The following is an 18,204-nucleotide window of genomic DNA, read 5'->3' as shown; positions in this document are numbered from 1 at the left end:
GGTCTTGTGCTTTTCTTTGTTGGAAGACTTTTTATTACTGCTTATATCTCATTACAAGTTATTGGTCTATTTAGGTTTTCTATGTCCTTTTGATTCAGTTTTGGCAGATCATATTTTTCTAGACATATATCTAATCTTCTGGGTTATCTAATTTATTAAAGTATAAGTTTTTTAAATAGTCCCTAATGGATTTCTGTGATGTCTGTGATGATTTCTCCTTTTTCATCTCTAATTTTGTTAATTTGGGTCTTCTTTTTCTTTTGGTTAGTTCAGAAAAGGACTTTATTACTTTTAATTAAAGGAGAGTAAGAAGAATTTGAGTTCTCCCTTTGGCTTTGTTGAAACATATAAATAATAATCTGTCCATATACATGTACACAGTGAACACTAACACTCTAGGTGGTGTCTCACATCTGATATGCTCAACTGCTTAGACGCAGTTTTTAATTGGATCTTGCAATGATTTTTCGTGATGTTTAACTGGATTGCACAGAGATCTGCTTTTTGGTCTCCAGGTCTGATAGAAGTTTGGATCATCCTGTTAGAGCAGCTCACAGCAGCTGTGTCCAATTGTCCACGTCAGCACCAACCACCAACCTTGGATTTACTCTTTGAGCTGTTGAGAGATGTTACAAAGATACCTGGTAAATATTTCTATGTCTGATTTGGGGGGAGTGAGTTTTTATATATATATATATTTTTTTTAGGAAGGTATTTCTGCATGTTTACCAGTTTTCATTGTTCCCTACACTCAATACAATGCTTCACTCCTAATAGGTGTTCAATAGGTATTTATTGAATGACTGTGATGCAGTAATGTACAAGATACATATATCCCCAGTACTGTTCATATTTCTTCCTACCAGTCCATTTACAAAGGTCATATGGTGGTCACTTAGGTGTGCTAGGATCCCACATTAATTGGGCCAAGGTTGTTGTATCCATGTCTCCATGAACCAGTGGGCTCTGCCATGTTCTGTGATCCCAGCCTTCCTCCTTGGACAGACCATTCAGTGCATGCTCTGGGTCCTGGGGCTGTCAGGAGGGTTCCCCAGGACTCCTGCTGACATCCACAAACTACTCACAAATACATGCAGTAGTCAGACGGCTGCATCTTATTTGTACAAAGGTCTCATGTCATTAGATTTAGAAAAAAACACTTAATACACTGTACAGTTCCCTGACTGTATAGGGGGGAAAGGACCCTAGAAATTTGTCTTTTTCCAAATTAATCCAGTTTGGCACACACATTTCTTCATCCCAATTTCTTCTAGTTCAAAGAAACTTGTTACAGGAATTTTAGTTTTGACTGAGTCGGAACCCTAAATGAAACTACTAGTTGGTTCCATAGCAAGAAGAAAAGACCTACAGTCACCATTATGAAGACTTGATAATTGATACTATTCAGAATCCCTACCAATTTTTAAAGTGGAATTTTTTTCAGAAAAAAAATGTCAAAAAGTTAAAAACCTTCCATCAAAGATGCTTTTTGCAAGTATCTTATAGATCTAATTATATGATACTGTTTCTAAATCTGTCTCACTGCTAAGTACCATTTTTTATTTTCACATTAATTGCCACTAAATGTATGTGAAAGCATTTAACCCAATAATTCTCCTAGGAATCTGTCATCTAAGGAGATGAACAGTAATGAAGACAAAATTGTATGTGAGTGTTAAAACATCTTGAATACCAAAAAAATTATGAACACCCTAAATGGAAAGCAGTTAAGTAAATTATGGTAAAGAATATAAATAGTCTGTAGGTATTTAATAGCCACAAATAATATTTAATGACAATTGTTTATAAGTCATTATGCTAAAGTTCATATACTATGGAGTATAATCACTATAATATAAAATTTTAGGCCTTTATAAATACACATATGTGTACATTAAAAAGCTACTAGACAGAAAAATATGAAATGTTTTATTTAAGGGTTTTCTCCTTTTTATTCTCATATAATTTTCATGTAAGGAAGGTATCTTGCTTTTACAATCAGAATTTTAGTAATCTATTATTTCTATAAGGAAGCACAAAAATTGTCCTTATAGCATTGTCTATAAAAGCAAAATGCTAGAAACATCTTAAATGTCCATTGTTAAAGAATAAACAACTGTTTCATATGCATACAATGGGAATACTATGTGGTTCTAAAAATAAGGAATATCTCAATTTGCTTATCAAATATGCAGATCAAGGTTTACATTTTCCCCTTTATGTAAAAGGAGCTTTAAAAACTTTAAAGCAGCATGGTGGTAAGCACCTGTAGTCCCAGCTACTTGGGAGGCTGAAGCAGGAGGATGACTTGAGTCCAGAAGTTCAGGAACAGCCTCTGAAAAACAATAAAACTCAATATTTCTTTATATTCTACATAAAAATATATTTATATTTTTAAGGGTGTTTTCTTGTATACATATATGTATCCATCCGAGTGTTTACATCTAGGGACCTAGGGACTAGGAGTTGATTAAATATTTTAGCATTATTGATATTTGAATTTTTCATAAGAGTGCATTCTTATATTACTTGTACAACTAAAGTTATGCAGAATCAAAGAAGAAAAGTGCTATGGCTATTCCTTAGTCAATACGAATTCTTTTCCCCGTACCTTCTCAAATAACGAGGACATCTTTCAAAAGAGCACCATGATGCCAAGCCATGGCAAAGACCTTTCCTCTTGAGGTTCCATTTCTGACCCTGACCTTTCTTTTTCAGGACCAGGGTTTGGAATCTATGCAGTTGTTCACCTTCTTCTTCCTGTGATGTCCCTATGGCTCCGTCGAAGCCATAAAGACCATTCTTACTGGGATGTGGCCTCTGCTAACTTCAAGCATGCCATTGGTCTGTCCTGCGAGCTGGTGGTAGAGCACATTCAAAGCTTCCTACACTCAGGTAGTAATAGCACCACAGGAGGTCATTCTGGGTATTGCTTTAGCAGGCAGCATTATTGTCCAAAAGTGTTCAGTGGATACCTAGTACAAATACCTTTGTCCTGGGAATAATTAAACTAGAATTACAGGGTCAATGGCCAGCCTTCTGAGAGTATATCATTCAGCAACAGAATAAATACATGTGTAGTCGAAAATAAAATATCTAATAGCAGCTCTACCCTAGCTCTTCCAGTACATAATAAACTAAAAAGAAGAATAAATATTGCCGTAGGTGGGAGTGAGGGGGGTTATATCCTGCTTCATTCAGGAAGACTAAATGAAGGAAAGACTTTAGAAAAGACTTTAATTATGGACAAGACATTGACAAGTTAGGGATAGAAGTTTCTTAATATCTGGCACTTCGAAAATGATATGGAACTGGGCATGGTGGATTGTGCCTGTAATCCCAGCAACTTGGGAAGGCTGAGGCTGGAGAACTGCATGTTTGAGGCCAGCCTCAGCAAGACCCTATTTCAAAATAAAAAACATGGGCTGGGGAGATAGCTCAGCTGGTAGAGTGCTTGCCTCGTAAGCACAAGGCCATGAGTTCGATTCCCAGTACCGCAAAAAAATAAATAAATAAATAAATTTTAAAAAATAAAAAACATAAAGGGCTGGGGATGTGGCTCAGTGATTAAGCAACCCTGAGTTCAATCCCCAGTATCCCTCCCCTCAGATGGAGAGGAGCCAAGAGGCAGGGGAAATACATTTGTTTGGAACCTATGGAGCCACAGTTGTGAATTGTAGATTCTTGCTCATGACCAGTTTGAGTTCTCCAATTTGAGATCTGGAGGTTTTGGGGAAGAAGCATGGCTGCTAACAGAGATTAGGAAGAGAAGAGAAGAGGTCTGCTTGCTGGGAAGATATACTAAGGAGAACTTGAACCTGAGCGAGAATTTCAAAGCATAGATAAGAAACTGTGCCTCTACTAACTTTAGTAAGGACAGTTTGCCTTGCAAGATAAGAACAGTAGTGGAGAAAGAAAACAAGTAGGTTTTTCCACATGCAGGGGTAACTGTATCCCTAGGGGTCAGCATTCTTGACCAGGACATTGCTTAGCACAGCACAGGATTTGGAGGATCCTACTGCAGATTGCTCCTGTGGCATCATAAGGACCTCAAGGAAAAAAATGCAGATGTATTCCCTGAATTGAGCAAATAGAGTGTGATTTCTGGAATTCTTGTCTCTTTTAATCTGAGAATAGTGTGCAGAACGAGGTTGCAGGTGTCAAGTGGTAGGTCCAGCACAATTAGTTCAATTTAATTTGGCCATCAGCAATAAGGAAAGTAAATTCTAACTGTCCTTTTTTTTAAAAGAATTTGAATTTTGGGCTGGGGAGATAGCTCAATTAGTAGGGTGCTTGCATTGCAAGCACAAGTCCCTGGGTTCGATCCCCAGCACTGCAAAAAAAAAAAAAAAAAGAATTTGAATTTTATTAATAGGCTATATCATATTTTCTATTCCATTTTAGTAGATGAATTGTTATACAGTTAACTTTGAAAAATTTAGACCAACAGGTAAAAATGAACCATGTGGATGAAATAAGCTAAAATTGGGTAAAAGTTCTTTTCCCCACATATGTATGTATCTCTATCACTCAAAGTTTCCTCTTTTGCTACAGATGGCCATTTCAATCTACCCCTTTACACTGGAGTTGTACAAATCTTAGATTTTCTTCTTCCTGTAGACATCAGGTACGAGAGCATGATCAACACCATGTTGAAGGACCTGTTTGAGTTGCTGGTGGCGTGTGTGGCCAAGCCCACGGAAACCATCTCCAGAGTGGGCTGTTCTTGCATTAGGTGAGGCAAAGGGTCCCTGGCTATCCACAAAGTTGAAGGTTTTATTACAGAATCCAAGGAAATTATCTTTTGTGGTAGCAATTCACTTTGGGAATTCATTTTTCTAAGTAAAACTGAGCAAGCACTAATAAGTCTTCAAGTGTCTGTTGTGTAAGTTGTACTACATAAGGTACTGTGGTGCACAGGAAGTAACCTAAATCAAGATCCCTACCCTCAGAGAGCCCACTGCCTATTCAAAATGACATGAAAGCGATGGTCACATGACAAAGAATAACTGATAAATGCCAGGGCAGGATTGGAGGTATAGGGATAAGCAGGAGGAGGTTTGGTGTGGTAGTAACACGTGGTCAGATCCTCCAGAGCCAGCAAGGTTTCCATAGGTGGGGACTTCCCGAGCAGGATAACAAAGTGAACAGTTACTTGGAGATAAGTGACAATGAGGGGCCTGTTTCCTATGTATGTAGAAAAGTGGTAGAAATGGCACTTTTAAAGGAAAAATAAATGCAGAATATATGTAGATCTGCACACGAGCCAGAGCCTAAACTCTGGCCTGTTTGTTATGGGGCTCCATTGACATTTCTGTATTAAAGTGGTTTAGGAAATAGTATTTTGACAGTGGAATGCCAGGTGGAGGGACAGCAAGAGTGATTAGAGACAGGAAGCCTGGCACACAAGGCCCTAAATTTTGTGGCAACAAGATGTATGGATTCAAGACTTCTTTCCTTCTTTTGGCAGGTACGTCCTGGTGACAGCGGGCCCAGTGTTCACTGAGGAGATGTGGCGGCTGGCCTGCTGTGCCCTGCAAGACGCCTTCTCTGCCACCCTCAAGCCAGTGAAGGTAAACTGCTGGGAGAAGAGCACCCAAGTGGTCTGTTCTTCCTCGACCCACCAGGCTCAGGGGCCTCAGCAGATCTCTGGCGGGGCCTGGCACCGTGAACCAGGACACCCCCAGTAAACGCCTGCTGTTTCTCCCTAGGACCTGCTTGGCTGCTTCCACAGTGGCACTGAGAGCTTCAGTGGCGAAGGCTGCCAGGTGCGGGTGGCAGCCCCCTCCTCCTCCCCCAGTGCCGAGGCCGAGTACTGGCGCATCCGAGCCATGGCCCAGCAGGTAAGGGCTGGGCTCTGGATCTCAAGGGTTTCAGAAGCTTCATAGGCATGCCAGGGTTCCTTCCGAAGGACCTGCATCACCCAGCTGCCTTTCATTCCCTGAGGACCACATACATCTTGGCCCTGGGTCAGTACCACTCATTTCAGGAATGACATTAGTCCAGACACCTGCATCACCTCCTCTCTACCTTCCCTCACCTGTTACACCCTCGAGCACCCAGATCAAACAGAGGCCTTCCTGCAGCCTGGCGTCTTTATACATAAAAAACCTGTTTAAGCAAACACTTATGAGTAGCCTAAATATTGCTACTGCTAAACTATGAGTGCCTATCGATGACAGATTTACTTGATTGTTTTTTTTTTTAATCTCCTATGCAAAACGCAGATCTTAACATTTAAAAGTGGCTTAAATTTTGAACTGAATGTAGCTAGTCAGTAAAATGTATTCCCCATGCAAGAATCATTGCATACCAATGGTTTTTCCTTTAGAAGTCACAAATGTTAGTAGTGAGCTCTGGAGGAGCAGAGAATATATTCTAGATGTTTGTCTTTGGTGTTCCTAGAGCAAAGCACACAGGAAATACTTAGGATATGTTTGTTGAATCAATGAATTACTGAATCACAAAAGGCCTATGGCATTACACAACATGGAAATCTACCTCTAAGAAACTCAGCAGTACAACTAAGTGCTATCTGTAAATTCATATATGTTCTTTTTAATTTTTTTCTGTTAATTAGTTATACATAACAGTAGAATACACTTTGATATGTCATATATAATGGAGTATAATTTCTCATTCTTCTGGTTGTACATGATATAGAATCCCACCAGTCATATAGTTACACACACACACACACACACACACACACACACACACGTTAATAATTTCTGATTCATTCTACTATGGTTCCTATCCCCATGGCCCCTCCCCTTCCTTCACTCCCATCTACCTAAAGTAACTGTATTCTTCCCTAGCTGCCCCCTTATTGTGAATTAGCATCTCCATATCAGAGAAAACATTCAGTCTTTTGTTTTTTGGAATTGGCTTATTTCACTAGCTCCATCCATTTACCAGCAAATGCCATAATTTCATTCTTTTTTAAGGCTGAGTAATATTTCATCACATATATATATACACCACATTTTTTTATCCATTCATCTGTTGAAGAGCATCTAAGTTGGTTCCAATGTTTACTATTGTGAGTTGAGCTGATATAAATATTGATGTGGCTGCTTCACTGTAATATGCTGGTTTTAAGTCCTTTGGGCATAAACTGAGGAGTGGGAAAGCTGGGTAAAATTGTGGTTCCATTCCAAGTTTCTGGAGGAATCTCCATACTTCTTTCCAGAGTGGTTGCACCAACTTGCAGTCCCACCAGCAATGTATGAGTGTATCTTTTTCTCCACATCCTCTCATTTATTGTTGTTGGTATTCTTGACGATTGCTATTCTGACTGGGGTAAAATGAAATCTTAGAGTAGTTTTGATTTGCATTTCTCTAATTGATAAAGATGTTGAACATTTTTTCATATATTTGTTGATTGATTACATTTCTTGATAGTGCTATTCAGAAGAGTATAAAAAGTGAAAATGGACTAATTCCCAACAGTTGACTAGCCAAAAACCCTGTTATATAGTATCAAGTTTGAACTGTGTTCATAACAGGCAGCTATTTTGACTATGCATGTTTAGTTTGTGTTTAAAATATTAAAGTTTTACAAATGTATAGGAACTGTCTGAATTCAATTATATTTGGTGAAATGACTTGGAGGTTATATTCAGAAAGCTCCACTTCTCTACAAGATCTGCTTGAATTCTTAAAATTTTCCCCTAGCATACAGATAATCTAGGATCCCTTGATTACCAGTGTAAGGAACTCAGTTACCTCCACACTGTCCGTTGAGAAGCTTCCTGGTGGGCCTGGCTTCTGGAGGGCTTTCCCCAGCAACGCTCAGGTAGCGGGATGAGTGTCTTCCTCCATCAGCCTCTCACACCATCTGCTGAGCACATTCATAACATCCTAGGACCTGATGATTCTGCTGGTTCTGAAGGGAGGGAACAGGTCCCTCTGAGGCATCCTTGGCCAGTCTGGAGAAATCAAGAGAAGAAACAGTGAAACTGTACCAAAGAGGCACTTCCAGCAACTGTGGATGGCCGTGGGAAGAAGACTGGCTCAAGCCAGGGGGGTCCTTCAGAGGGTTAGCATGCCTGAACAGGAAGCTGTAACATGTGGCTAATTGTCACATGTGCACACAGTGGTCTTTCCAGCCACGCAGCAGGAATATGACAATGTCAGTGGCATTTTCTAAAATATTGTTGGTGAAGAGAAGAGCAAGGAAGGAATTCAGTTCCTCGTATTTCTTTCTTCCTTCCTTAGTTCAAACCTTTTTTCTATATTCACTCTTAAAATAACCCAGTATTCAATAATCTGGCAATTCTTACGATACTTGGAAAGAAGTGGTTTCCTTAAAAATAGTCTACTACTGCCAATGGTAAATTAAGTCAGGAGAAATGAAATCATTTGGATCAGAGCTCTGACATTTTTTATTCCCCTCTGCCACTGTGTAATGGAGTAGCTTAACCACATCTGTAGTCCTGACATGTGTCCTAATTAATTATTCCTCACCTGGATATAAAATGAAAAAAAGACATTTCCTCAGTGGGACACTTCCAAATTCCTCAGGGGAGGAAGCAGGGCTGGCTCTGGCCTGCAGAGTGGCCGGACCAAACAGACATCAAATTCAGAGATAATCCTTTACAAACATAACCCATTTTTATTTACTTTTAATATTAATGTCAGTGCCTGCTATTTAGAGTATCCTCTACTGTCATGTGATACAAGTGGTATCATCATTAGCATCAACACCAACAGCCAAATGTTCATTATGTACTCGAACGCTTTGCATGTATAATGTGCATGGATAACTTTGCTTAATTCAACAGGTATATCAGATAGGAAAACCTTATCCTCATTTTATAAAAGAGGAAATAGGCAGAAAATCAACAACTCACCAAAGCCACCCAGCTAGTCCCTGGTGGGATCAGATAGAGGATGTCGGGTCCTAAACCGTGTCCCTGTACACCCTTGCAGGTATTTATGTTGGACACCCAATGCTCACCCAAGACTCCCAACAACTTTGATCATGCCCAGTCCTGCCAGCTCATCATCGAACTGCCTCCCGACGAGAAGCCAAACGGCCACACCAAGAAAAGGTCAGCAGCTAACCTTAAACGCAAAGGGCACCTTGCACAGGAAAGTTCATCAATCTCAGTTCTTGCTAATCGAAGCTTTGTCCCAGAATACTGAAGTCCTTCAGCAAAGGTTTTCTTAAATATGGTTAGCCTGGTAACCAGACTTCCCGCATTACATAGGTATCAGTTTGTTCAAGCTGCCACAACAAAGTCCCACAGGCAAGGTGACAAGTGACAGAAAGTATTTTCCATAATTCCAGAAGTTAGAGATCAAGGTGTTAGAGATCAAGAGTTCCTTCTCTCATTTGGCTTGCAGATGGCCATGTTCTGTGTCCTCCCATGTGTCCTATCTATGTTTCTGTATCCAAATTTCCTTCTCTTGTGGAGATAATAGTCATATGGGATTAGCACCCACCCTAATGACCTCATTTGGACTTCATTACCCCTTAAAGATCCTTTCTCCAAATACAGTCACATTCTGAAGTATTAGGGGTTAGGACTTCAACACATGAATTTAGAGTGGACACAACCAACTGCATGTTACAATCTTTTAGAAAACAATTATTGGCCAGGCATAATGGCTTGTACCTGTGGTCCCAACCACTAGGGAAGCTGAGGCAATATTTGCACCCAGGAGGTCAAGGCCAGCCTGGACAATTATTGTAATTTGAGGCATAGTTCAGATTGTTTTAGTGAAAAATACATAAAATTCTCCATGGGTAATACTGCTGTCGGGAGGCCAGAAGTTCTGTGTCTTGCCAAAAGAAACTTGCTCATTTAAAATATTATCAACCTGCCTAAAAGAGTTGGAGATGAACTTCTGTCACTCTAGGGTAATGATAGGCATTTGACCACTATCTGTAAAATATGAGAGGATAGATATTTTCACTAACATTTTATTCAAAAGATAAATTCAGCGAGACTGAGTCGCCAATGTGATGGTATTAGGAAGTGGGACCTCTGGGAAGAAATTAGGTCATTAGGGTCCCCTCGTCATGAGATTAGTGCCATTAAAAGAGACATGAGCACTTGTTGCCCCCTTTCTGCTATGTAAGGACACAGCAAGAAGTCAGCCATCTGCAACCTCCAGAGAGCCCTCATCAGATCCAATCAGGCCAGCACCTAATCTCAGACTTCCAGCCTCCACAACTGTGAGAAATCAATTTGTTTATAAGATAGCCAATCAATGGTATTTTGTTACAGCAACATAGGCTTAGACAGATATCATTCATAGACTCTGAATAATTTGTTCAACAGTTAGCTGGCTAAATTTAGTCAAATACTTGATACATACAAAAGAATGTATGGAATAGTCAAAAGTTATGAAGCATGAATAAAAACTAGAATAAGTGTGTACCTGCCACCCAACTTCAGAAATAGAACTTTACCAATATCCTATACTCTTTCCCAATTTTAATCTCTGCCTCCCTCAGCTGCCAGCCACCAGTTTTTAAGTGTCAGTCATTTTTGTCTGTTATATACCAAAAATTGTGTCATCCTTTCACCTTTTAAACATTGATCCATTTTGCAATTTCCATGCCTTTTGTCCTTTTTTTTTTTTTTTTTACATTTCTGGTTCTAATTCAGCCAATTATTCTCCCTGAAATATTGTTATAAAGTAGGGGAAAAAAGGAATAATAATGGACCAAGTTCAAATTATAAATAAAACATAGGAAAACTAGCATAACCTAATATTATGTTACTGGTTTAAAAGATTTTTTAAAATTTGGAATTGTAAACTATATCAACATGGCTCATAAATCTATTCATAATCATGGTAGTTAAGTATAACAGGAAAACTATATTAAATTCCTTAGCCAATCCCACTGGAGAAACTCAGCCAAACTATATTCTTGGATTTTGGCTTTCAGAAAAAGAAGAAGATACAGTGGAAGATGAGTTAGACCTAAGAAAATGTATTACATGCTACTCAGTTGCATCCTTAAAAGTCCATTTCGAAATCACCTGTAGGAAAAATATACTACCTAGAACCAGATTACAGCATTTAAATAAATAGCTAAGTTGAAAAATAATAAAAATTAAAAAACTTTGATATGGATAGCCCCAAGAATTACACAATCCACATAATCTAAACATTTTGAAAGATTCTTTTACTATGGATCTTTTCCTCTGATGTTAATTAGCCTGTTTTTAGCCAACCATTTGTTATACAATCAACTGTTGATTATCCAGTCTGAAGGTTAGCTTTACTTTGCACTTTACATCAGAAACAGGTTTGCAGTCTTCTTAAAAGTATGCTGAGAAAAAATGTTGAAAGACTTGGGTACAACAAATCGGAAAACATGTTGAAATTCTTGGGTATGCTGGGCATGGTGGCTCATGCCTCTAATTTCAGCAGCTCAGGAAATTGAGGCAGGAGGATCACCAATTCAAAGCCTGCCTCAGCAACTTTAGTGAGACCCTTTCTCAAATAAAAATAAATAAATAAATACATAAACCTGGAGATGTAGCTCAGTGGCAAAGCACCTCTGGGTTCAATTCCAGTATCAAAAAAAAAAAGGTACAAGAAATGGAAAATTATTTGATTTTTTTTGAGATCCTTATCTCCTATCAACATAGATAAATACAAGTTGCATAGTAATACATACTTCACTTTTTCCATACATTTCTAAATTTTTATCTCATTATTTCCTTCTTTTTCTCTTATTTATCATTCAGCCAAACCTAAAATAAAGAGAATTTTCTGTCTTTTCTAAATGCACAGTTAGCAATTAATGCATCAAAAAGAAGATCTTGGTTGATAAAGATACTACAATTCAAACTTGGCTTTGCATCAGTCCGACTCTCTTTGGGTATTTGTTGGAATCAGGCTTTCCATTCCTCAGAGAATGAACAGGAAACATCCTGGTAGATTGAGCGTTTTATACCTTCAGAAGGCTGATCAAACACTCCTGCAATTAACTTCCTCGTCCTGGGATCCCACTTCCAGAAGGTGGAGCTCAGGTATCAGAGCCATTTCTCAAGGAGAACGTTTCCTCCAGGTAGTCTTGCCCCAGACAGGTCTGTTGTTTTCGGCTGGTTATAGAGACTTACTGGGTGCGCTCTCACTGGACAGTTTTTCAGGATGATGAATAAGACACTGCCTTGTCTTTCCTATGTAGTGGGGACAGTGGACTAGTGAACAGCCTTGTGTGATCCCTGAGGGATTTCAGAAGAAAGCATATTCAAGTTTCCTAAACCTTAAGTAACTTACCAGAAGTTTCTTAAGTAGGAGCTGGAAGGAGGGGAGGATGATGAATCTTTTTGTAATGGGAACAGAGTTTCTATTTGGGATAATGAAAAAGTTCTAGAAATGGTGATGGTTATGCAACATTATGAATATACTTAACACCACTGATTTATACACCTAAAAAGAGTGAAAATAGTAATGTAATGCTATACATACTTTACCACAAAATTTAAGCGATTTATTTTTAAAAGTTACTGGTTTTGAATGACAGCTCTTTAACAGTTCATTTCATCTTTGTTGAGATTGATGTCTTTTCCTCAGTGACAGATGCCTAAAGGTGAAAATCAGTATTTAGATTAAAAAGTGACTGCTTTTGAATGACAGCCCTTTATAGCTCATTTAGATTTATTCAAGGATTTTTATTCTTTTCTGTTAGGTAAAATATTGTTTACTACTTAGAAAAAATAATCTTTAAATTCAAGGGCATAGTGAGACAGAATAAAGCAAAAAGTTATTAACATCATAATGTGGTTGGACCTTTTAAATCAATATTCTTAATAAGAGTTGTCATAATTTTGTAATTATCCAGTTATGGGAATTAGTTGGCAACATAATAGCATAAACTATTTTCACAAAATTCTACAAGCAATGAAAAGAACAGGAAACCACAAACCCAAAACCCACATCAGTGAATTAAAGTGTTTGGTAAATGTGGTATCTGGAATTGAAATGGTTTTCTTAGTGCAAGACTCAGTCAATCAAAGGGGCTGAATCAGCAAGCGTTTGAGCACCCACATCTACATCTAAAGCTGTGTGCCAACTATTCCTCAACCAGGTGCCCAGGCCTGACAGGAAGAATTTGCCTCCCCACCTCCCCATCCAGGTAGGCACTCAAGGAAACCAGATGACCACTCAGGACCCATGAAGGAGTCATATCACTGATTTATTTCCTAAAGCTTTAATGCTATTGATATCATGCAGCAAACATTTCAGTATTTGACTCTCCTCTCTTGCATATGCTGGAGACATGGAAGGTTGATATATATGCACCTGAAGCATTACCATTTAATCCTGGAAAACTGGTTTAGGTATGAAAGCCAAACTTCAATCAGATTTCAAAAAAACTTTGGGTTTAAGAAAAAAGGGCCACTTAAAATTGATAGAACTCAAAATCTCTTGACTTGATGTTTTATTACTCATAACTAAGAAAGAAACCATCATGTCCTATAATTGTACCTACTTTTAAAATTTTTTATAAAAATGTTTCCTAAGCCTTGATAATTGTTAGTTCAGTATCATAACTTACATTCTAGAGCTCCTGGATTTTTAGAAGTATTGGGAATTTCACTAGTTAGGATTAAAATGGAAGTTTGCCCCTTTTTGAAGAAGGCATTGGAATACAGGAGGGTTCGTTGGTAAATTTGCAGATGGCATTCTGGTAATGTGTGCATTGCTTTGAAATAACCAGAAGGCGCTAATCTGACCTTTATTTTCATTTGAAGCGTTTCTTTCAGGGAAATTGTAGTGAGCTTGCTGTCTCATCAAGTGTTACTCCAGAATCTGTACGATATCCTGTTAGAAGAGTTCGTCAAAGGTCCCTCTCCTGGAGAGGAGAAGACAGTCCAAGTGCCAGACGCCAAGCTGGCCGGCTTCCTCAGATACATCTCCATGCAGAACTTGGCGGTCATATTCGACCTGCTGCTGGACTCCTACAGGACAGCGCGGGAGTTCGACACCAGCCCGGGGCTGAAGTGCCTGCTGAAGAAAGTGTCGGGCATCGGGGGCGCTGCCAACCTCTATCGCCAGTCTGCCATGAGCTTTAACATCTATTTCCATGCACTGGTTTGCGCTGTCCTCACCAACCAGGAAACCATCACTGCTGAGCAAGTGAAGAAGGTCCTTTTCGAGGACGACGAGAGAAGCACAGATTCCTCCCAGCAGTGTTCATCCGAAGACGAAGACATCTTCGAGGAGACCGCCCAGGTCAGCCCGCCGAGGGGCAAGGAGAAGAGGCAGTGGCGGGCACGGATGCCCTCGCTCAGCGTCCAGCCCGTCAGCAACGCCGACTGGGTGTGGCTGGTCAAGAGGCTGCACAAGCTCTGCATGGAGCTGTGCAACAACTACATCCAGATGCACCTGGACCTGGAGAGCAGCATGGAGGAAGCCCCGGTCTGCAGGAGCGACCCCTTCTTCATCCTGCCCTCCTTCCAGTCCGAGTCGTCCACCCCGTCCACCGGCGGGTTCTCTGGGAAGGACACGCCCTCCGAGGATGACCGAAGTCAGTGCCGAGAGCACCTGGGCGAGACGCTGAGCCTGCGGGGCGCCGGTGGGGACCTGCTGCTGCTGCCGCCGCCCAGCCCCAAAGTGGAGAAGAAGGATCCCAGCCGCAAGAAGGAGTGGTGGGAGAGCGCGGGCAACAAGATCTACACCATGGCGGCCGACAAAACCATCTCGAAGCTGATGACCGAGTACAAAAAGAGGAAACAGCAGCACAACCTGCCCCCCTTCCCCAAGGAGGTCAAGGGGGACAAGAAGGGGGAGCCGCTGGGTGCCAGAGGCCAAGACTCCCCGCTGCTCCAGCGCCCCCAGCACCTGATGGACCAAGGGCAGATGCGCCATTCCTTCAGTGCTGGCCCCGAGCTGCTGCGACAGGAGAAGAGGCCCCGCTCGGGCTCCACCGGGAGCTCGCTGAGTGTCTCTGTGAGAGACGCAGAAGCACAGATCCAGGTACCACCCTGGGGACCAGAGGATGTGGGAGGGGGCTGGGTTTTAAATACCAGATGGGTCCCCCCTGGAGGGCAGGCATACATTCTGAGATTTGATAGACACCAATAGGAGATATGAACCCATTTACCTCAAGGTGAGACGACCAGGAGAGACTGAGATGGAGCGTCTGTCTGTATCAAGACGTCAGTGTGAAACCGAAATTTTATTCTCAGATAATTTCAGAAACTTGTTTTTCCATGTTGCAACACACATCGAGAATTAGCAACAGACTTGCATAAATAAGATGAAGCTCAAGCTTATAAAGTTGATGAACTTTAATTGGCATTGAGTCCTTTGTCATTCAAAGATAGCACTGAAGAAATTCTATAGTTCAAAGGCATTATGTAAAGGAAAAAGGCAAAATAAATCTCGTTTTATATCAATGAGTTGTTTTCACATCCAGTCTTTCTATCCTTCCTAAGCACATAAAAATTCTCATTCTTCAGGGGACCTTGTAAACAATCATCCTAGTTTTTGTTTGTTTGGGTTTGGAGTACTGGGACTTGAACCCAGTGAGCTACATCCCCAGACCTTTAAGTCTGAGACAGGGTTTCACTAACTTGTTGAGGCTGACCTTGAACTTAAGATCCTCCTGCCTCAGTCCCCTGAGTCCAGACGTGTGTCACCTTATCTGGCCAAGAAAAGAGATTTTGAAGTATCCAGTCACACTGAGATATACAGTTATTCTTGATCAGATGCCTTTCTTGGCAATCATATCTTAATAGAGTTTTCATGTCTGGGGTTTTGCTTAATTTTAAAAGTTATCTTAAGTCAAGGCAGAACTATCCCAAGTAATCTTGTTGTAACACAAGACTGTTGACTAAAACTAGCATATGACCTATGGAAATTTCATTATAAGAAGGCAAGGTATTTAGTTATTCCTTAGTTTAAAAAAAAAAAAAACAAAAAAACAAGATTTTAGAAGTTTGCAAAAACTGAAAATAAACTATTCCTAATATTATGAGTTTCTGCTTATTCTTTCATATGTGTAGTTAAAAACCACAGTTTATTATAGGCACATTAAATTATTAAAGACTCATTTATTATAGCTAAATTCTAATGAAACCCATTTATAGATTGACAAGGCTTAACCACATTATCAAATGAAACTTTGAGACGGCCAATAATTCTCTTCAATCCCTTCTCTTAGGCATGGACCAACATGGTGCTAACAGTTCTCAATCAGATTCAGATCCTTCCAGACCAGACCTTCACTGCCCTCCAGCCAGCAGTGTTCCCGTGCATCAGCCAGCTGACCTGTCATGTGACCGACATCAGAGTTCGCCAAGCTGTGAGAGAATGGCTGGGCAGAGTGGGTCGTGTCTATGACATCATTGTGTAGAAGACTCTTTTTCCATCCCCAAGGAAATACCATAGAGGTTCACAGTCTGCCTGCCAATCCAGCTGATAGCATTTGCCACATTTAAACTAAGTCTCAAAGAACAGTGTTACCTAATGTTTAAAAAAAAAAATCCCTCCCCCCACTCCCTAACCAATCTGGATTATTCTGGATATCTTGGTGGCATCCAAGTGACACAGTGATCCTCTGATTTTGCACATTATTACAGAAGAGTCTACATTCCTTGATACATTTCTAAATCTTAGTTTATTTCCAAGAGTTTGTGCTTGCAATTTTGTCCCCAAGTGGGTCTTTTTAAGAACCACTCCTTAGATCCATTGTTTTTTAAATAAATGCAATTTCTAAGAAAAGATCTGCTGGTAAGTCAAGCAGATATCTAGTATCAGACATTAGTAATTGGAAGAAAATCTGTACTATGACTGAGGGTTTGGCTGGGAAGAAAACAGCTACAAACAATGCATTTTTCAGTATCATAAGTGAGAAAGAGATGACTTCTGCTGTAAAATATTCCAGAACATTTCACCATTATTCCCAAATTGTTAAGATTTTCAGGTTAATACTCACCAACTTCCCCATATAAGGTACTAATGTGCCTTTCTCTGTTTCTAAAGGAAGAAAACTTTCCTAGCAGGGCTTGAAGTCTGTGGATTGGCAGCCTTTAACACAAATCACCCAGTGGTATTAGCCAATGCATTTGTTGTCAAGAGACGTGAAACTGACCAGCTACCCTGCCTGTCCCATTCGTTTTTGCTTCTGCTCCCAAGGCAGGAAAGAAAAAATGGTGCCTTAGTTTTTTTGTTGCACAGACATTTCTATGACCCACAATTATCTGAATGCAAGATACAATACTTGGTTTTTAAGAGAAAAAAAATACTAAAATGCAACTCATTTTATATCAATACCCTTGGAGGAAAGGAACTCAAGAGTCCTCCATTCAGTGAGATTTCTCAGGGAAGGGCGCAGGAAGTGTGGAGTAGGGAGACAGCCCGCAGGGGTGGGAAAGGGGATGATGATGAGATCATTTTAAATCTGAAAAGGACACAACAATCATGTGTTTCGGTCATGGTTTCAGTTATACAAGCTCTAATCTCAGAAGAAAATAAAACTAAATGGGAAGGGGACACAATGAAGTTTAGAAGACAAAATTTTTTTCTATTTAAATTCTCTCTAGCAAGTAAATTCAGAGTCTTTTTATTCATACCAATGTTTAAGTGGCTAGTTCTTTTCCTAAGTATTGGAAAAAGAATGTGAACCCCTTATTATGATTTTCTCTTTTTTCCCCCTAGTGCTGGGGATTAAGCCCAGAGTCTCACTCATACTAAGCACACATCTACCACTGAGTCACATACCAGCCCTTACGCTGGTATATTTTATATGTCTTACATTATAATAATGATTGAACCTTTTCAATAAAGCCCACATATACACTCTAGGCTATAGAATTTGTTACCACATACATGGCTATTCCCCAGTGTCTCAAAATGTATTCATGTATCAATTCTTCAGTATTGAAATACACATTTTAAATGGATTGAACTTTATCCGGTGATGGTATTCATAAGTTTTGCCCTTCTTGAGGATTATGTAGTTATCTACAAGGTTAAGAGCAAGGCAAGTTTTTCCAACTTATTTAAGTGAGCAAAAAGAAACACTCATTATCCACTATGCTATCTAAGAAATCATCACAGAATCTTCTAGTTCCGCAAAACATTCTTTACCTTCAATTTTTACTCATTTTGCACAACGATTCAAGTTTAGGAACAGATCAATTAACATTGCTATTTGATAGGCAATGAATTACTAGGATAGCTGTGAGCTGTGTTCTATCCATAACTTAATTTTTATACTTTGTA

At 39.8% G+C, this 18,204-nt stretch overlaps 1 protein-coding gene across 4 annotated transcripts in view; it reads left to right on the top strand.

Annotated features, from left to right (window-relative positions):
- ARFGEF3 (ARFGEF family member 3) overlaps positions 1-16,487 on the top strand; it is a 129,771-nt gene extending 113,284 nt beyond the window's left edge. For all 4 annotated transcript variants that reach the window (XM_079148745.1, XM_079148746.1, XM_079148744.1 and 1 more), the window contains 8 exons: positions 516-644; positions 2,719-2,895; positions 4,621-4,735; positions 5,471-5,573; positions 5,712-5,843; positions 8,935-9,056; positions 13,728-14,952; positions 16,142-16,487. In XM_079148745.1, the coding sequence (XP_079004871.1) occupies positions 516-644; positions 2,719-2,895; positions 4,621-4,735; positions 5,471-5,573; positions 5,712-5,843; positions 8,935-9,056; positions 13,728-14,952; positions 16,142-16,333 (2,195 nt within the window). In that variant the 3' untranslated portion in view covers positions 16,334-16,487. The remainder of the gene's footprint in view (positions 1-515; positions 645-2,718; positions 2,896-4,620; positions 4,736-5,470; positions 5,574-5,711; positions 5,844-8,934; positions 9,057-13,727; positions 14,953-16,141) is intronic.
- Positions 16,488-18,204: the final 1,717 nt, after the last annotated feature.

This window comes from Sciurus vulgaris, assembly GCF_902686455.1.
Source record: "Sciurus vulgaris genome assembly, chromosome: 7".
Taxonomy (NCBI): Eukaryota; Metazoa; Chordata; class Mammalia; order Rodentia; family Sciuridae; genus Sciurus; species Sciurus vulgaris.
The sequence above is the reverse complement of the archived record's forward strand: the minus strand, read 5'-3'. Positions and strand labels throughout refer to the sequence as shown.